The sequence below is a fragment of the Alligator mississippiensis genome, chromosome 6 (genome assembly GCF_030867095.1).
Source record: "Alligator mississippiensis isolate rAllMis1 chromosome 6, rAllMis1, whole genome shotgun sequence".
Classification (NCBI taxonomy): domain Eukaryota; kingdom Metazoa; phylum Chordata; order Crocodylia; family Alligatoridae; genus Alligator; species Alligator mississippiensis.
In genome coordinates, this window is record NC_081829.1 from 40,651,675 (window position 1) to 40,669,925 (window position 18,251).

Sequence of the window (18,251 nt, forward strand, 5' to 3'; positions counted from 1 at the left end):
CACAGCTGCTGAAAGAATTGGCCAGTGTCATAGCTGAGCTGCTGGCACAGCTTGTTCGAGCACTTGTGGTGCTCCGGCCAGGTCCCTGAGGACTGGAGAAGGGCTAACGTGGTGCCCATTTTCAAGAAAGGGAGAAGGGATGAGCCAGGTAACTTAAGACCAGTCAGTCTTACCTCTATTCCTGGGAAAATGCTAGAGAAAATAATCAAAGAACACATTTGTGTAGGCCCAGCAGGGGAAACGATGCTGAGGGGAAACCAGCACAGGTTTGTCACAGGTAGATCCTGCCTGACAAACCTTGTAGCCTTCTATGACCAGATCACGCACCGCCTGGATGTGGGAGCCAAGGCTGATGTCATCTTCCTGGACTTTAGGAAGGCCTTCGACACAGTTTCGCACCCTATCCTCATTGGGAAGCTAGCACACTGAGGAGTGGACGCCTACACGGTCAGGTGGGTGGCCAACTGGCTTAGGGACCGCACCCAGAGAGTGGTGGTGGATGGTTCCTTCTCGGCCTGGAGGGAGGTGGGCAGTGGGGTCCCGCAGGGTTCGGTCCTTGGACCGATATCATTCAATATCTTCATCAGCGATTTGGACGAGGGTATGGAGAGCACCCTCTCCAAGTTTGCTGATGATAGCAAGTTATGAGGCAAAGTTAGTACACCGGAGGGCAGGGAGCAGATTCAGGCTGACCGACAGGTTGGATCAATGGGCAGAGAGAAATAGGATGCAATTTAATAAAGATAAATGTAAGATACTCCACCTGGGAAGGAGGAATCACCAGCACACCTATAGGTTGGGGAGTGTCCTTCTCAGCAGCTCGGAGGCAGAGAGGGATCTTGGAGTCATAACTGACTCCGAGATGAACATGAGCCGGCAGTATAATGAGCCCATCAACAAGGCCAATCGCACCTTGTCACGCATTAGCAGGTGCATGACTAATAGAACAAAGGAAGTGATGCTCCCCCTCTATGCGGCACTGGTCAGGCCGCAGTTGGAGTACTGTATCCAGTTTTGGGTGCCGCAATTCAAGAGGGACACGGGGAATCTCGAGAGGGTCCAGAGGAGGGCCACTCGCATGATTAGTGGCCTTCGTGATAGACCCTGCGGGGAGAGGTTGAGAGAGCTGAACCTCTTCAGCCTTCACAAGAGACGGCTGAGGGGAGATCTTGTGGCTGCCTATAAATTTATTAGGGGAGGTCAACGGGGAATAGGGGAAGCGCTGTTTACTAGGGCGCCCCAGGGAGTGACTAGGAATAATGGGTGTAAACTAGTTGAGAGGGGATTTAGGTTAGCTATTAGGAAGACATTTTTCACAGTAAGGGTGGCCAGGATCTGGAATGGGCTTCCAAGAGAGGTGGTGCTATCACCTGGCTTGGAGGTCTTCAAGAGGAGGCTAGACAGTCACCTGGCTGGGGTCATCTGACCTCGGTCCTCTTTCCTGCCAGGGGCCGGACATGATGATCCGTTGTGTTCCCTTCCGACTCTACAATCTATGAATCTATAGTCACAAAAGGAATATGAAGATAGAACAGCCCAGAGCATCTACCTTTTATAAATGTTCTCTTGTAATCTGGCCCCAAATTTGAGTTGCAAGAAAGCCACAAAGCAAAGTCAGATAGTTATAGCAGAGTGTGACAGTAACACCGTGATACCAAGTCCAGCTGGCATAAATTCATTTGGCTAAAATTAACAGAGTGCAATGTCCTACTTTAAAGGCATATTAAAAATGTTAAAGAGAACAGAACATTCAATAAAGATGCTGAATTTGCCATACTGGAAACAAAACTGTGTCCACAGGGCATGTACAAGGAGGTAGCAGGGATGAATATCTCCTGACGGCACACTTGCTGTTCCAGCAATAATTCCTAATCCTTGCCCTTGATTTACATCCCTCACTGATGTCTGTTGAATCTGCCCACAAGTGTGGTGGTGGGTTTTTTATGGATGTCCACCCAGTAGGTCTGAACTGAATTAATTAGCTACTTTCAAATGAGTACTGCCTGATACCTCCTTGGTGAAAGTCATTCATATCACAACCCACCTGGCTGCAGACAAGTCTGTGGCCTAGAAGTGAAAGGATTCATATCCCATCACCAATCCTCCCCCAAGATATTTTGTCCCTAATATTGGATTTTAGAGAGAAAATACAACCTCTTATATAATAGAAAGCACCTCTGGGAGGATAAACTAAATCTCAACAGCCTGTCAGGATTCTCCTGTATTCTGAGGATTGTTGCCACACAAAATAAGTTTCAGAATCTTATCAAATCCTGAATTTCAAGCAGCTGCTGAGGCAAAAAGTTGGGTTCCAGCAGTTCAAATGGTAAAATGCCAATTCCCTCCAGTTGTTTGAATGCTTTCACTGTTCACACTTGGGACTTCCTTGTGCCAAGAAGGGGCTGGCTATAACCCTGGCCCAGTAGAGGAAGGGAACCTGCAGCTATCCCCAACCCCTAGCCAGGGAAGCTAGCCAGGGAAGCTTTCCCCACATTATCAGCCAGCAAAATTGCACTACCAGCTGTTCCTGGTGGTCCCCAACAGCATTCTCTCTCCTTGGGGATTCCCCCACATGGGGGGGCTCTCCCCCAGGGGGAGGGAACTTCCCACAGCTTCCCCAAGACCCCAGCAGATGTAGCTGAGCTAGGCCAGACCCACATGGCAGGGGGTAGGCTCAGATTCCTGTTCTGTCCCCCCCCAGATCTCCCCCTGGCACAAGCTTCTTGTCAGAAGCCCTAACTGCCATACCAGGAGCTTGGATAGGGGGCAGAAACCAACACCCCCCGCCCTTGGGCCCAGGCTGGCTCCTTCCAAGATTCCAGAAGGGATAGATAGGCCAGGCCCATGTAGTTTTATAGATGTTAGGGGCTGGAAGGGACCTTACAGATCATTGGGTCCAGCCCCCCTGCACTTGCGCAGGAAAGACTGCTGGGGTCAAATGACCCCAGAAGATGGGTATCGAGACACTTTTTGAAGATCACCAGGGTAGGTGACTGTACCACCTCTAGAGGAAGCCTGCTCCAAACCCTTGGCACTCGACTCAAAGAAGTTTTTCCTTATGTCCAGACTGAAGTGATCTTCAATCAGTTTGTGCCCATTGTTTCTTGTCCTCTCCCAGGCCCAGATGTACACCCCTAATATACTTATAGGTTGACACCAAGTCACTTCTGAGTCATCTCTTCTCCAAGCTGAACAGTCCCAAGTCTTTCAGCCTCTCTGTATGACCTGCTCTCTAGGCCTCTAATCATGCACACGGCCCTCCTCTGAACTCCCTAGCTTCTCCACATCCTCCCTGAAGTGCGACGCCCAGAACTAGATGCAGTACTCCAGCTGCAGTCTCACCAAGGCTGAGTACAGCTGGAGGATGACATTCTTAGCCTTGCTCTAGATGCCTCGGTAGATGCATGCCAGCATTTTATTGGATCTGCCAGCTACAGAATCACATTGGTGGCTCATGGTCATTTTGTTGTCTATCAACACTCAGGTCTTGTTCAGTTGTGGTGCTGGCAAGCATAGCACTGCCGAGCCTGTAAGTGTGTTGTGAATTATTTCTCCCCAGATGGAGTGCTTTACATTTCTCCATATTAAACATCATCAGATTGAAGTCTGCCCATCTCACAAGCCTGTCCAGGTTGGCTGTATTTCGTAGATTTCACAGACATTAGGGCTGGAAGGGACCTCGCAAGATCATGAGGTCCAGCCCCCTGCCCAAAGGGCAGGCAGTCAGCAGGGGTCAAATGATCCCAGCAAGATAGGCATCCAAGTGTTTCTTAAAGGAATCCAGAGTAGGTTCCTGCACCACCTCTGGGGAGTTTATTCCAGGCCCTGAGGACTCGGACAGTAAAGAAGGTTTTCCTTGTGTCCAGCTTAACATGGTCTTCCAAGAGTTTGTGACTGTTGGACCTAGTCTTCCCACGGGGTGCTCTGGTGAACAGAAGTTCTCCCAGGTCCTGATGTACACCCCTTATATACTTATAGGCTGCCACCAAGTCACCCCTGAGCCTACGCTTCTCCAGGCTGAAGAGTGCCAAGTCTCTCCTCATAAGGCCTGCCCTCTTGTCCTCTAATCATTCACATGGCTCTCCTCTGGACTGTCCTCAAGCATGACCACACTCTTGGGGGAGGGAGCTTGGATTCTCCCCAACCACTGCTCCAGCTCCTGGCACGGCAGCCAGGGCTGTTGACAAAATGCTCCTGCCAGGAGCTGGTGGGGGAGCTCCCCCAAACATCTGCTTTCTAGGCCCAGACTGACTCCTCTCCAAGACTCCAGCAGGGGTACCTTCCCCAACCCCCCTCTCCCTCCTTCCCACACTACACAGGAAGCAGACTGTCCTTGGGGATTATGAGACAGCCCCACAAATGCACATGGGATATAAGCAGAATCACCCTAAATTAACCCTCACAGGATACCTGTACATGGGTTTCCTAAGGCACTGTGCTCTAGAGCACCTTCATCTAACAGCTGATTTAAGGATGGTTATTTTTTTTTCATGAATGAGCCATTTTAAAAGCACTCTGCAGCCATACAGTTATGTTACAGCTGTAAAGCACTTTTAGGGACCTCATCACAGGAAAAATGTAACTTCTGTAAGTGTCCAAACACGCACACATTTATATAGCAAAAGAATACTTTAACATGTCAGCATCACATTCATTTCTCGTTAAAAAAAATTAAGGATCATGCATCCACATGTCTATTGCAAAAAGGGAACTGGTCTGTGTCTTTTATTCTATAGCTTTATGTTCATGCATGCTTCCTGTTCCAGCAAGTTAGTGAAAGCCTTACCATTCCTTCCATTCCATGTGGCAAAAGCAGCACAATCCCATTGTGACGAACCCACTTTGCCTGCCCCGAGCTGATGAACTGGTCTATTATGCACTGTGCAGTGTTGTGAAAGTCACCAAATTGAGCTTCCCAGCACACCAGAGCATTGGGACTTGCCATGGCAAAGCCAAGCTCAAAACCTAAGAAAAGGACAAAAGGAAAAGAAACAAACATCCTGGTTAGAGCTATGTTCTGTTTCACATAATTCAGCCCAGTACCTTTATACTGAAGCTATATTACACAGATTGTTCTTTTGTCTTCATGATCATTGGCCATGAGGTCCAAAGGACAGTTCAGCATCATCGTGTTGTAGACTATTTAGCATAACCCAGGGTGCACCATGAAGAACAGTCTACATTCACCCTATTCTTACAACATACATACCTCCCCATTAAAAAAACACCATAACTAAATCATGAACAGAAAAAGATAGCACTCACAAAAAAATGGCTTACCACAAGGCAGTGTGCTTGCCCCACTTTTATTCAACATCTACATTAATGATTAGCCACTTCCTACCCGATGTCTGTTTCATCTATGCTGACAATTTCTACATTACCACACAGCAGAAAAGTTTTGAGGACACAGAGAAGATCCTGGAGAGGGCACTGAACAAGATGTCAGATTACGACCTAAACAAGGTTTTATTTTCTCTCAAATCCAATCCTTGCAAAACTCAAATCTGTGTTTTTCATCTGAGAAACCTAAATGCAAAATGACACCTGAATGTCACCTGGACTGACCAGTCTCTTGAACATCAGAAACACCCAGTTTACTGGACTGTACACTTAGTTACAAAAAATACATATTTAATATCAAAGCCAAGGTCAATACACAAAACAACATTTTGTGCACAACCATCCACCCTATGCACTACTGCTTTAGCACTTTGTTTCTTTGTGGTTGAATATGCCTGCACCACCTGGGCATGCTCAAATCACAGTAAACATTGACACTGTCCTAACTGATACACACAGAATTGTAACAGGCTGCCTAAAATCCACCCCTGTTCCCTGCCTATATGCACTATCAGGAAGAAAGTAGCAGGCAGCATTGACTGGCAGATACAAGAGTCAGATGACTGCCACCTGCTATATGGACATCAACCAGCACACCGTTGTCTCTCACCAAGAAACAGCATTTTGTCCTTTACCATGTTATTGACCACATCACTGGAATCACCCAGAACTACCTTCTGGCAAAAAAGAATGGGAGAAACTAGGCAACAAAGCTGTTGAATGGAGCTGGTGAAGAATCACGCCCCCAGTGAGGAGTTAGCATCTGGCTCCAATTACAAGTGGCATAGATGGCGGAGCCTGAACAGATTGAGAGTGGGGCCTCTAAGTAAATGACCAATATGTTTGTTAGGAGAAGCAACCCATGGATCATCTATTTCCTGAGATGCCCTCCAGCACCATAATGCACCCCACCAAATTTGGCAACACCAACACCGGATGCAGTGGCCTGTGCAGAATACTGGGAGCAAACCATATAGAAAGGGTGGACTGGAGAAATGACAAAGAAGCCCTCTCTGTGCATTTAATGTAACTCTACTGGATCTGCACAATACTACACATAAGGCAATCAGCTGGCTGCAAAAGTTGGATATAAAATTGTGAACATTTCTTCTTGCTTTGTGATCACTATCATCATACACTAAATAATAAAAAACATGGGTTGCGCTACAGTTTTCTTAAGTTACTCTAGCAAGCATACATAATAATGACTAGATGCCAAGAACAATACATAAAACTTGGTATGTTTTTTCCTTGTATGAACTCTCATTTTCCATACTTCTTCCAATAATTAAGTTACAGTGTTCTTTCCTGCTGCAATGGGTCTGTCCTCAACTCCAGTTTCACAAGCCTCCTTCCTCCAGCCTTTTTTTTGCCTCATTTCACCCTCTTATCTTTGTTTTCTTCATGTCACATTGAGGCCAAACAAATGCTGTTCTATAATGTGTCCTTAAAAATAGAAAATTCCAGGCAGAAAACTACCACATGCATTCGAGAAATCTAAAAACCTAAGATTCAGATATATATTAGAGTACAAATGTTAAGAACAGAGATGGACCTGAGGCAAAACCTTCTGGATGCAGAGTAGTGTATCCATCTAGATATGGGGTGTTAGCTTGAACTCCTTCCCCTCCCCACTCCCCAGCAATATTGGAGAAACGGACTCCTTCCCCTCCCCACTCCCCAGCAATATTGGAGAAATGTTGTAATTGTTACTATACTTCTACTAAAGTATAGCATCTATGATAAAGTACCAGTATAATCTAAAGAAGTATGAGATTTTCAACAGACTAAGGGCAATTAGGTGCCCAGCTCTCATGGACTCTCAACAGAAGCCGTGCACCTGACTGTTCTCCCAAATACTGTCTCTGGATTTTATCCATACACAGCTGCTCTTTATATTGCACAACCTATGCAATAAAACCATAAAACAATAAAGCCGTAAAACAAACATAGAATGGAGCCCCCGGAATCATGGTTTCTGGCTGTGATCAAACTTATTAATTATATACCTTTAGTACAAAAGTTTTAGGAACTCTCCAATTCATGCTGACTGACAGAGACCAGCTTGGCATCTTGATATTCTCTGCACACAGTAGGCTACTGCTTCAAACCCACAAGTAAGTGCTCCCTGACAGGTCTCATGTACTTGTCATTTGTGATTTACACCATAGTGACTGGAGCCTGGAGTCTCTCCAGAAGAACCTATCCTATGAGACTTTATGGGCTAAATGGATTGCTTCATAGAAGGCTAAAGAAATACAGCAACCTAAGCAAAGCAAACCTACACCAGTGGGGTATGAAAGGGGATTTTGGCATCTCTAAAATGTTGCATTCTTACTTCTCCTACGTGTTAAGTAGTAAGTTAGGATTAAAAGACAAGCAAACTGGTCACATGGCAAAAATACATAAAAAGCAAGAAAAGAAAGCAATGTGCTCCACTTGCAGTTTGGACTTATTTTAAGACCTTCTGCACAGCTGCTTGATCCTGCAATCCTCCTCCAGGACTAAGTATATCTAAACATCAACCCTTTCCCTCCATTGTTTAGCTTTTATTTCACCACTTCCATTATTGCATTCCAGGTTTCTCCTTATTGCTTTTAGAGCACAAAGCCCTCTGGAAATAAAGGAATTACAACAGTGATCGTATGGAAGCAATTACAAGTCCATACTAAGATTGAGCTCCCCCCGCCACTAGGCACTGTGCATACACATAAAAGATAGCTTATTCAGTTTAAATTTAATTAGATAAGACAGACAAAGGCTTGAGGAAAAACAGCTTCCTCCCTTTACAAAAGGAGAACTAAGAACCCATGGGCAAGAGGGATTAAGTGACTTACCCAAAGTCACCCAGGACATCTGCAGCAGAGCATCAATTTGAACCCAGAATCTCCTAAGTCTCCATGCAGTGTTTAAATCAGAAAAGCATTATTTGAAATCAGCTGCACACATGCATAATTATATCTTTGGTTCAACTTTGAATAGCTACTGCCAAAGTCTGGGAAGGCCAGGGAAGGGAAAGGTCCTTGGGTCTTTTCTTCAATTTAAGGACGAGTACTAGCACCCTGTAGGAAAGCTAATGAATAGATAAGGACAATCTGAATGCAATAACTGGATGGGAGGAGCAGAAGACAGTTCTTCCAAATGAATCTGTTTATTCATGAATATATGCAGCCTAGAGCCTGCTTTTACAGAGCGCTTGTTTTCACACGCTATTCCCTTGCTAGTTTTATTCCGGATGTTTGGCCACCTTCTCGATGAAAGAAATCTTTGAACCACTAGGTCCCTGTGGTGCTGAACTCTAAACAGCCCATCTGTGACTCTGACAGATGCTCCTGTTCTCTTCCTGTCACAAGAAGGCTGCAGGGTTAGGAGGACTGGTCTTGCTCTTAAGTGCGCACAACCCTGGTTCAGGCAGTAAATGACAGGCTGAGCTTCTCACCTAGCTAGCCATACCCCCATCTAGGCTACCTTCAAAATTAATTTTATGCCACAGCCCTTCTTTTCTTCAGTCTTGTTATCTTTAAAAGCCATTCAAAAAGTGAAAACCTATATAACTCCTTCCCTGAAAGTTCCCAAAGGTATTTAAAAACAGATTTCCCTAGATAGGTTTGAATCCCATTCTAATTTTAAACAAACATTAAGGCACTATTTGCGTTGATTGGGTGGCATGGTTGAGAAAATATGCAATATGGCTAATTTGTTCAAGGCTTATTTGCACATATGCTGCTCTGTATTAAGACAGGGATAGTCTAACTTTTAGATAACACCCAAAACTCAGGTCTTTAACTGCTTGTGAATCAAAACACTTCACAGAAGAAGAGAGTTTAAACCCTGTGTCCTAGCCAATTTTTTCTCAAGTCATTCTATACATTTCTGTTTTCCCTCCTATTTCAGATGAGTGGAGTGCCCTTTTTCACTTCCTCTTTTATCATCATTTAATGTAGGTATGTGCTGTTAATCACTATTGTATTCTACCACAGAAGATTTAAGAGGTAGATGCATGATGTGTGGATCGTGTGATCCTAATGCATATTAGGAATGTCACAAGGGAGCTGAGTGAATGATGTACAACTTGCAAGTTTCAGTTACTATGAAAATTGCTGCATCATACAATGCCTCTGTCTAGCAATGGAGAATAGTTAATCGTAACATCTGTACTTTAACCACATATAGACAACAGAGGGAGGAGCTAGTGTAAACTATTCCTCCCACCTGACTGCAGGAAGGCAACTTCTAAACTATCACATATTGAACAAAGAAATGATGGTCTTAGGGGGAAATATATATAAAAAAAAACAGACTTAGAGGGGAAAGTTACAGACTGAAATATAGCAAGCTCTGGACAGGAGAGGGTAAGAGATGAGTAATACTTAAGAGTAAATACTTAAAAGAGTATTTTCTTATCTAAATCTGTGCATTTCTTATGCCACTAAGATATTAGGAAGCCTGTGCGTTCAAGAGTGAACTGTAATCCAGAACTCCCACACAAGCAGAGATAAAGGAAAGAGGTGTTTCAACTACATGAAAATCTAAGGGGTCACCACTAGTCAGGGGCTAAGTAGCAGGACAATGGGTCCCAGGTCACAAGAAGGGGCACAGGCCCCAAAAGGATACTCAAAGACCCCAAACCAGAAGGAATATTGAAGGAGTTGTTCAGACTCTGAAACTTAAAGCACACCAGAACCAGTGGACAGGGACCAGCATTGTCCAAAATAGGAGATGCCTAATCATCTGTGAATGAGGCTTAATTTTATTGTTTGAAAAGTACTTTGAGATCCTTGGAAGAAAGGCATGGCAGAAGGGCTAATTTATGCTAGCTCAATTCCTGCTGTGCTCTCTTCCTGTTCTTTTGTCACTATGGCAAGCACAGAAGTGTTCTGAAGCAAAACATCAGCTAGCAGGAACCCATTATTCTGCATATTCCCTCACAGCACTGTGTGAGACTCTCACAAATTACCAGTCTTTCAAGTAACTTAACTAAGGCTGCAGCTAAATTCAGTAAGATTTTCAGGTGAGTTATGACAAGAAAATTAAAATAAAAGATAGAAAAATTAAAATATGATCTACAGTTTATTACAGGCTGAGAGAAACCATGAGGAAAAGTTCACCAGTAAATTTAATAAAAATTTAAAAGTGGGCACTAGTATTGTGCATACAGCCTTTCACTTTCATGTTACCAAATCCGTAAAAGATTCAGAGCTTCGATGATTTGGACAGTCCCCAGTGGCTGCAGCAGGGAGTCCTTAAGTTGGGGGTGGGGGAAGGAAGGGTGGAAGATGGGGGAGAGGACCATGGGAGGGCCCCTGCCAGGCCCCATCTCCTGCCTGCTCCCTCAGCCCTCCTGATCCCTGCCTGCTCCCCCATGGCTGCCCCCCCGCCCCAGCTTCTGGTACTTTAAAAAAAAAAAAAAAAAAAAAAAAGAGTCCCACTCACCAGGTGCTGCCAGGCAGGGGGCAATCCCTGCTGCCCCCCACTGCCCCATGCTGAGTGAGGGACTCTGCCATAAGCCCCCTGACCCCCCCTTGCTCACCCCCCCAGATGCCCCTCCCACCCCAGCTCCGGCCCTTTAAGGAAAAAAACAAAAACAAAAAAACCCTTCATCTAGTCCAATGCCCTGCTCAAAGCAAGGCCTTCCCCAAATATCTCATCCCGGTCAAGGCTTTGTCTAGTCAGGTCTTAAAAACCTCCAAGGACAGAGATTCTACAACTTATCTAGGTACTCTGTTCCAGTGCTTTACTACCCTCCTAGTGAGAAAGTTCTTCTTAATATCTAACCTAAACTTCCCCTGATGCAACGTGAGACTATTGCTCCTTGTTCTGTCACCTCTCAGCACTGACAGCAGTCTAGTTCCAGTCTATGATCCTAAATCAAAGTGCATTTGGACATCTGGGTTTGAAACCAATACTAGTCTTCCCATTTTTGCTATTCACCCTATAAACCTTGCAAACCCCACCCTCAAACCTCAAAGTCCAGCAGTCCCAGCTAAGTTAACTGTTATTGTTAAATTTTCAATGTCAGAAGACAGACAACATTTCCTTTATTAAATGTATGATTTTTACAGAACTCCCAAGCTCCAAGATGCAAAGATGGCTTAATTTTAACAGGTATTCAGGTTGGAAGAGAGATGGCAGTTTGCAAAAAAACCCAAAACAAAACAACCCCCAAAAAACTTTAAAACAGTTCATTAGTACCCTTTTTTGCTATGTATATACAAGGGACCTGTAAATCACTTCTGTTGACCTCTTCTAAGTCTAGACAAAAACTGCTGAAACTATAGTCTTTCTGTCCATATGACTTCACACAGCAACTCTGGAAGCACAGCTTTACTACAGAAAGCATAAGAAACTTAAAATGCACAAAAACTGCTGTTTAGCTACAACTAGCTGCAATAGTTCCCCTGCAGCTAACAAGATCTATCCAGGGACAAAACAGCTAGAATGTAAAACCAACACACCTAGCTCTCCACCCAGTAATCTAAACCACACTATATCCTGAATTGCAAGATAAAAGCAGGACACAGGTAGTTTCTTTGAGGCAGATCAATCTTGTCAGAATATTATTTCAGTGGAGCAGTTATACCCCAGGTGCTCTTAACAGGCTCTTGGTGCAGAGCTTGCAGCTCTGAGCAGGTGCCAGCTCTCTGCTTCTGCACCTGCCAGAGAAATAATCAATAGTCCTGTCACGCAGAGCTATTCAATCCATTTTTACTTAATTAACTCTAATGCAAGAAAACTAAGGAGATTCCCCAAATACTCCCAAGTTCTTACATGTTTACATGGTCAAATTAAATTCATAATATTAACTTCCTTTTTTATCTTGGTCTCCCTCCCAGGACAACTTCCCCTAAATGTGTTTTATTGAAAAGAGTGTATAGCAGGAGCAGGCAATTATTTCAGACAGAGGCCCGCTTACTGAGTTCTAGCAAGCCATCGAGGGCCACATGACAGGCAGCCAGGAGCCGACAAATATTAATTTTATACATTTTTAGGGGCCCCGTGGGCCGGACAGAATGGCCTGGTGGGCCGCATTTAGCCTGCAGGCTGCATTTCTCCCACCCTTAGTGTACAGCCATCAGGAAAGAAAAAACTTTGACTCCACCCACTCCTCAATCTGCCTCTCAACATAGCAAATCCTCAAACCAAAAATTATACTCTTCCCTCCCACCCTTGGTGTATTTCAAGAAGTGAGCACATCCCAGAAGGAACCCTCTAACCTGAAATACTCTGCAGAGAAATCCCCCCACACTCTAGTAACCAGGAATATAACCTAGAAGCTAACGCACACACAAACTTCAGTCTCTTTAAGTGAAACAAATAAAAGCATTGATGGATATTTGCAACAGTTTGTCTAAAACAGATTTAGGTTAAAATGGTGCAATTTAGGGTGCCTTAGTTTAGTGGCTAAAATATCTCTTTGGTGACCATGATGCTTACCTTCACAAATGGTCTTGCTGAAACATCTGGAATGAGTATGTTTAGGTCAGAGATTCTCCACCAGGGTGCTGTGAGATCCTTAAGAGTGCCACAGGGTGCCATACAATATTAGCACTGCTAAGTGTGCAAACATTTATACATGATTTATCAAATAAACCCAGAGATTTGAAACATGAACCCATACGGTCAAAAAACATTCTGACCTGTTGTGGTCTGAGTTCTTTACACCAGAAGAATTGCTCTATTAATTTTTCTGTAGTCCAAAAAAATTTTAAAAAGTGAAAGCTAAATGCTAGCATTTTCTAAGGATGCCTTCAATCTAAAAAGATTGAGAACCCCTAATCTCAGTTATATAGCAGGGTTGGGCAAAATATGGCCTGTAGGCTGGATGTGACCCACCAACTGATTGGAACTGGACCATTGCGGGGTGCCCGCCAATTGACTGGATCTGGGCCATAGCTGCCCCCATGGCACTCTGCACGAGGCCAAGCCCCACCCAGGGCAGCCTGCACTGCACTCCAGCCCACTGGCCTGGCTCTGGCCAGCGCGCAGCTCACCAGCAGGGCTGATCCCAGTGTGGCTGCAGCCCTCTGGGGTGCTGCTTGGCTCCCCTTGTCTCCAGTGGTGGTTCCTCCTTCAGTTCCTGCTGTGCCACTCTGGGCTGGGAAAAAGCTTCAGCCAGGTGGTTCCTACCCCAGCACATGGGGCTCCAGCTCCAGCTCTCGGCTGCCTTCTACCCACCCTGCCCGCCTAGCTAAAGAAATCATTCTTCATGATTTTTATTCAAAGCCAATAAAACTTCAAGATAAATCACAGCGGGCACATCTACTTGAGATGCTCAACTGTGTAGTAGAGCTAATTACCATGTAGTAAGTATCATGATCTAGATGTGTTGACCCTTACTGCGCAGTAATTTGCTCTACTTGGAAGTTAATTTGCTACCTGCAAATGCAAGTAGCAAATTAATCACCAAGTAATTACTACACAGTACAGCAAGCGTAGATGGTCCACCAGGAGCAAATTTGCTGTCAGTCAGCTAGGCAGCAGGGACCAGGAGCTGCCTGCTGCCACCTGAGCGTAGGTGGGGACAATGCTCCCCTGCCCCGGCAGCAGGCAGCTCCCAGCCCCTGCTCTGCAATCATAAGAAATTGTTCCCCACCCCAGCTCCACAATCATGATCATGGAGCGGGGACTGGGAGATGATTCCCAGCCCCTGCTCCATGATCCCCACCCAGCTGGGGGCTCACTGCTAGCTGCCCCACTGGCAGATTGGGCAGAGGGTTGGGACCTGCCCCTCCCCTGCAGATCTTTCCAAACCCCCTATCCCCAGTCAGGAAGCCAGGATTGGGACATTGTCCCTGCCTGGGCTCCACCACTGGAGCCCATGCCAGCAGCAGGCGGCTCCCAGAAGCAGGGAAGCACTCTCAGCCCTGCACCAGGAGAGAGCTGTCTCTTGACCCCCTGCTCCCCACCAGCCCCTGGCCTAGAGCTCCCCCTGGCTGGTGCAGAGCCAAAGGGGGCAGGAGCAGACCGGTGCCAGGAGCAGTAAATCTGCTCCTGAATACCTGTACATGTAGATGCCTGCCCAGGGTGGGCTTACTCTAGAGTAAACCCACCCTGCAGCATTTGCACATGTTGATGTGCCCAGCACGCATCAGTTTTGTACTCTACATCTCCTCCTTCTGCTAACCTTAGTACAGTGGGTTGAGTTTATCCATTCACCCTCCAGCTGACCATAAAATATCTGATACAAGAGTAAAATCTGAGTCGCTGTTATAAATCCTATTTGTAACAAAGATTTGTGTTCTCAATATATGTAACATATTTGTAATAGCATTCTATTCTTAAGGCTAGGACAGGTTTTATACCCATATTCTGAGGTATCCTTCATTTTATTTATACCTTTACCTGGCACCCAGTTAAATTTTCAGTGCCGGAACCCAGATAAAATACCTTTTATTAAGTGTATGCCTTCTACAGACCCAAGCTCTGAAATGTAGAAACAATGTATTTTAAGGGGTGTTCAGTTTTCAGGACAGAGGCATTCTACCCCATCAGTCAGTCCTGTATAAGACCACTCTACGTGTTTTCTCTATAATCTCTGATGCTTTCATATGAAGCTCCTACCCTTCTCCCAAACAGTCAGGTTTTAAGATGAAAGGAACAGAGATATGGGAGGAGAAGGGCTACATAGTGTGTGCAGATGCGAGTGGTCATTAACATAGGCACAATCATTATGTTAAGAGTTAAAAGGAAAAATTCCCCAAACAATTTCACAGATTTTTAAATAGATGTAAAAAACCAAATCATGGTCTGTTTGGCTTCAGGGTTACAGCAAGATTTGGTTTCAGGGTTACATAGGTATCATTTTAAAAACCCATTTTAATCAAAGAGGACAAGACACCACCACCACAGTATTACTGGCAAAACCTTTTCTTTGGAGGGTTCAGCAGAAAGGAAAGTCAGCCATTTTAATTTAAATTCATTTTTATACCTTTTAACTAGCTTCCATATCATTTTCATACCTTCCAGCCTTCCAATCATTTTCATACTTTCCAACTTCCCTGTTTTAATCAATAGTAAAAGCAGAAGTGCCAAAGTAAAAATGAAAGGCTGCATTTGTCCTATTTCCAGCCAGAATGGAAGTGGGAGAGCTCATTCTTCCCAGTTTACTAGTTTTTCAAACTAGAAAGAAATTTAGATAATTGCAAGACTCTGAACACGAGAAGTACACCTGCAAATTTAAAAGTTCTACCAATCATTAGATTAAAATTCTCCTACTTAGCAATAAGCTCCCATATTTCATTTGAGACATCTTAACACATATGAAAATGTGCTAGATATTTTGAGAGACCTACCTAAGACGCCATATTCTGAAAGGGAGCTGTTACACACTGTGTACGGGGCTTGCTGCTCCCAGAGGTGATTCATAGGAACGCATGTCCTCTTGTCAACTTCTTGATCATGGAGCACATGATGGCGATGGCTGTGAATAGTTGGAGAGAATTGATTTGGCTATAGTTCTGATACATTCTTAAAGATTAAATTTGAGTCTATAAAAAAAGAGACACTCTCATTAAAAGAAGTCAAAACCTTAGAAATTATGCCCTGAAAACATCTGCAGCTATCAGAATTTTAATGGAACTACCTCTCCCATCAGTCATAGTGAATCCTGACAATCTAAGAAATAGAACTGTACAGCACAACATAGTATCCATGTGACACTGAACTGAATTCACTGGCTATTCAGGGCTGGTTTTAAATTCACTCAAGGATTAAGCAGTGAAAGTATATCACCATCATTAAAAGAATAGAGTCCTCTCGGTAAAAAAATTAGGGTAAAAAAAACCCATCATGCCTTCCCTGTCAAACAGTATGTGAAATAAGAAATCAGGATAGCCTTCAATAAAGGGCAGCCATTACCCAACTCAGAAGTAATTGTGGAATACTATTAGTCACCTCCTTAGGATGACTAACTGTGGTTAGTCTTTTATACCAGATTTTTTCTTATCAAGCATTTTTCAGGACCAAGACCTAGGAAGGCAGCATCCTCCTTCTCCATGCCACCCCATTCACACTGTTTACAGCTTTCTAGAACTTCATTAATCAGCATTAGAATGGTACACCAAGGAACAACATCAAAACAGAGATGACTGAAGTAATTACTGTAATCTATTAACTCCCTGAGCAAGACTAACTGAGTGAATCACACCAATATGTTCAGCTCTACAGTCACTAACGTAAGGAAGGTTATTATCCTGATAACAGCTATTATGTGTTGCGTAGCTGCCAGCACTGAACAAATTAAAGATAATTTTTCTGTCGCCATCTCTGCTATAATATATCTTAGCACAAAACAGCTCTGAAATCTATACAGAAATGAACAGCATAAGATCAGGAACCGGCAGGATCTTGGAGAAACAGCACAGGAAGAAAAAAAAACAAAAGAAAAAATATTTAAAGGTATCTCCCCTTATTTTCAAAACCACAAAAATTAAAAGAAACCTAATCCCCCATCCAGCCTCCCTCCAACCAAAGGATAAAGTCACCTTCTTGAAAAAGTGGAGATTAGTTTCTTAGAAGAGCTGGGTTACCATATGCATAGCTTCAGTCAATTTAGAGCTACAGACATAGAAAAACCAGGTGCTGAACAGGTCTTACCACTAACCCTAGACAGGGTCGCTTAAATTCACTATGTTGGAACGAGTTCCTCCCCACTCCTGGAGGATAGAAGAAAGATGCATTTTTACCTGTAACAATACCTATTTTCCTTCCTACTGCTAATTTAAGTGACATTGAACATGCAGGAAAAAGAAAATGACTCACTAAGCTCCATCCCATTCAGGAGACCAGAAGAACTGATCTCTAGATACTAGGTGGGAAACAAAGATTATGTAACATCCTTTCAGAGAAGAGTTCTGTAATTCATAAAATGATGGGGATCCTTTGTGAAGGCTGTTAGAAACAGTCAGCACCCAGTTAGCTTTCTCCATTTATCAGACTAATCCCTTCCACAAAGAGTACTAATATGAACAAGACAGTCACAAAAATATTGTTGACTGTCCTACAGGTACTACTTTAGGACACTCAGAGTACAGGCTAATAAAATCCCTCCCCGATGTTTACCATATGGCAGTACTGCACCTCTGGGTCCTCCCAAATACTTATCTCAAATTTTACCTCCTCATATTTTTACATGAATCCAAAACTGAAGAGAGCGTACAACACTGCTCATTCTTCAGCCTTGCAGAGCAGCTTGTTCTCATTATCAATGCACTGGAATTTTTGACTCACTCCTGTTAACAGTTATGGGAGTTACACGCATATATTATGCATCAATTTGAGAAGCAGCACTGTAATCAGTGAAGAGTAGACAAGCTTTATTTAGAACTGCACAGTCTCTTAGATGTGCCTCCATCCTGAGTTAATGTTTCTGTCTCATATCCTTGATGAAAATCAGTCTGAATATTACACATTAAGCCTTACAAATTTCTACAGAGTTCTCTCCTAATACCATAGCTTGGTTTGCACGAGTTTCTGGCAGCACTTTAATTTCATCCCTTATTGTTCAGCTGCCCCTAAACAATTGCAATTAAGATTTACAATCACTCCACTCCAGCAAGTGTTTTGTAGGCCCTCCTCATTGCCGCAGGCAGACAGAAACCCAGCAATACAGCAAGAAAAGGTTGCTATAAAATCAAATAGCTAAGATTAAGGAAGGCTCCACTGCTCCATTCCACAAGCATTTATCTTACAGCATTTGTGTTTATTTTTCAAAAAGGCCAATTTATCTGATTAAGAACAAAAACAAAAAACAAGATGAGACTGCTGAGAACCTTCTGCATTAATCTTACTACTATTTTTATATTTTAAATTTAAACTTTATAAAATAAAAATGCATTTATTTAACGGTATATTTTAAGTTAAAATGTATAATTTAAAAATGTATAACATTTATTTTGTTTTTATAAAAT

General features: G+C 43.7%; 1 protein-coding gene across 7 annotated transcripts in view; it reads right to left on the reverse strand.

The window, feature by feature from the left end:
* OGDHL (oxoglutarate dehydrogenase L) overlaps positions 1–18,251 on the reverse strand; it is a 99,596-nt gene that overhangs the window by 10,504 nt on the left and 70,841 nt on the right. For all 7 annotated transcript variants that reach the window (XM_014601722.3, XM_059729799.1, XM_006270165.3 and 4 more), the window contains 2 exons: positions 15,636–15,763; positions 4,787–4,965 (listed from right to left, as the gene is read on the reverse strand). In XM_014601722.3, coding sequence (XP_014457208.1) covers positions 4,787–4,965; positions 15,636–15,763 — 307 coding nt within the window. The remainder of the gene's footprint in view (positions 1–4,786; positions 4,966–15,635; positions 15,764–18,251) is intronic.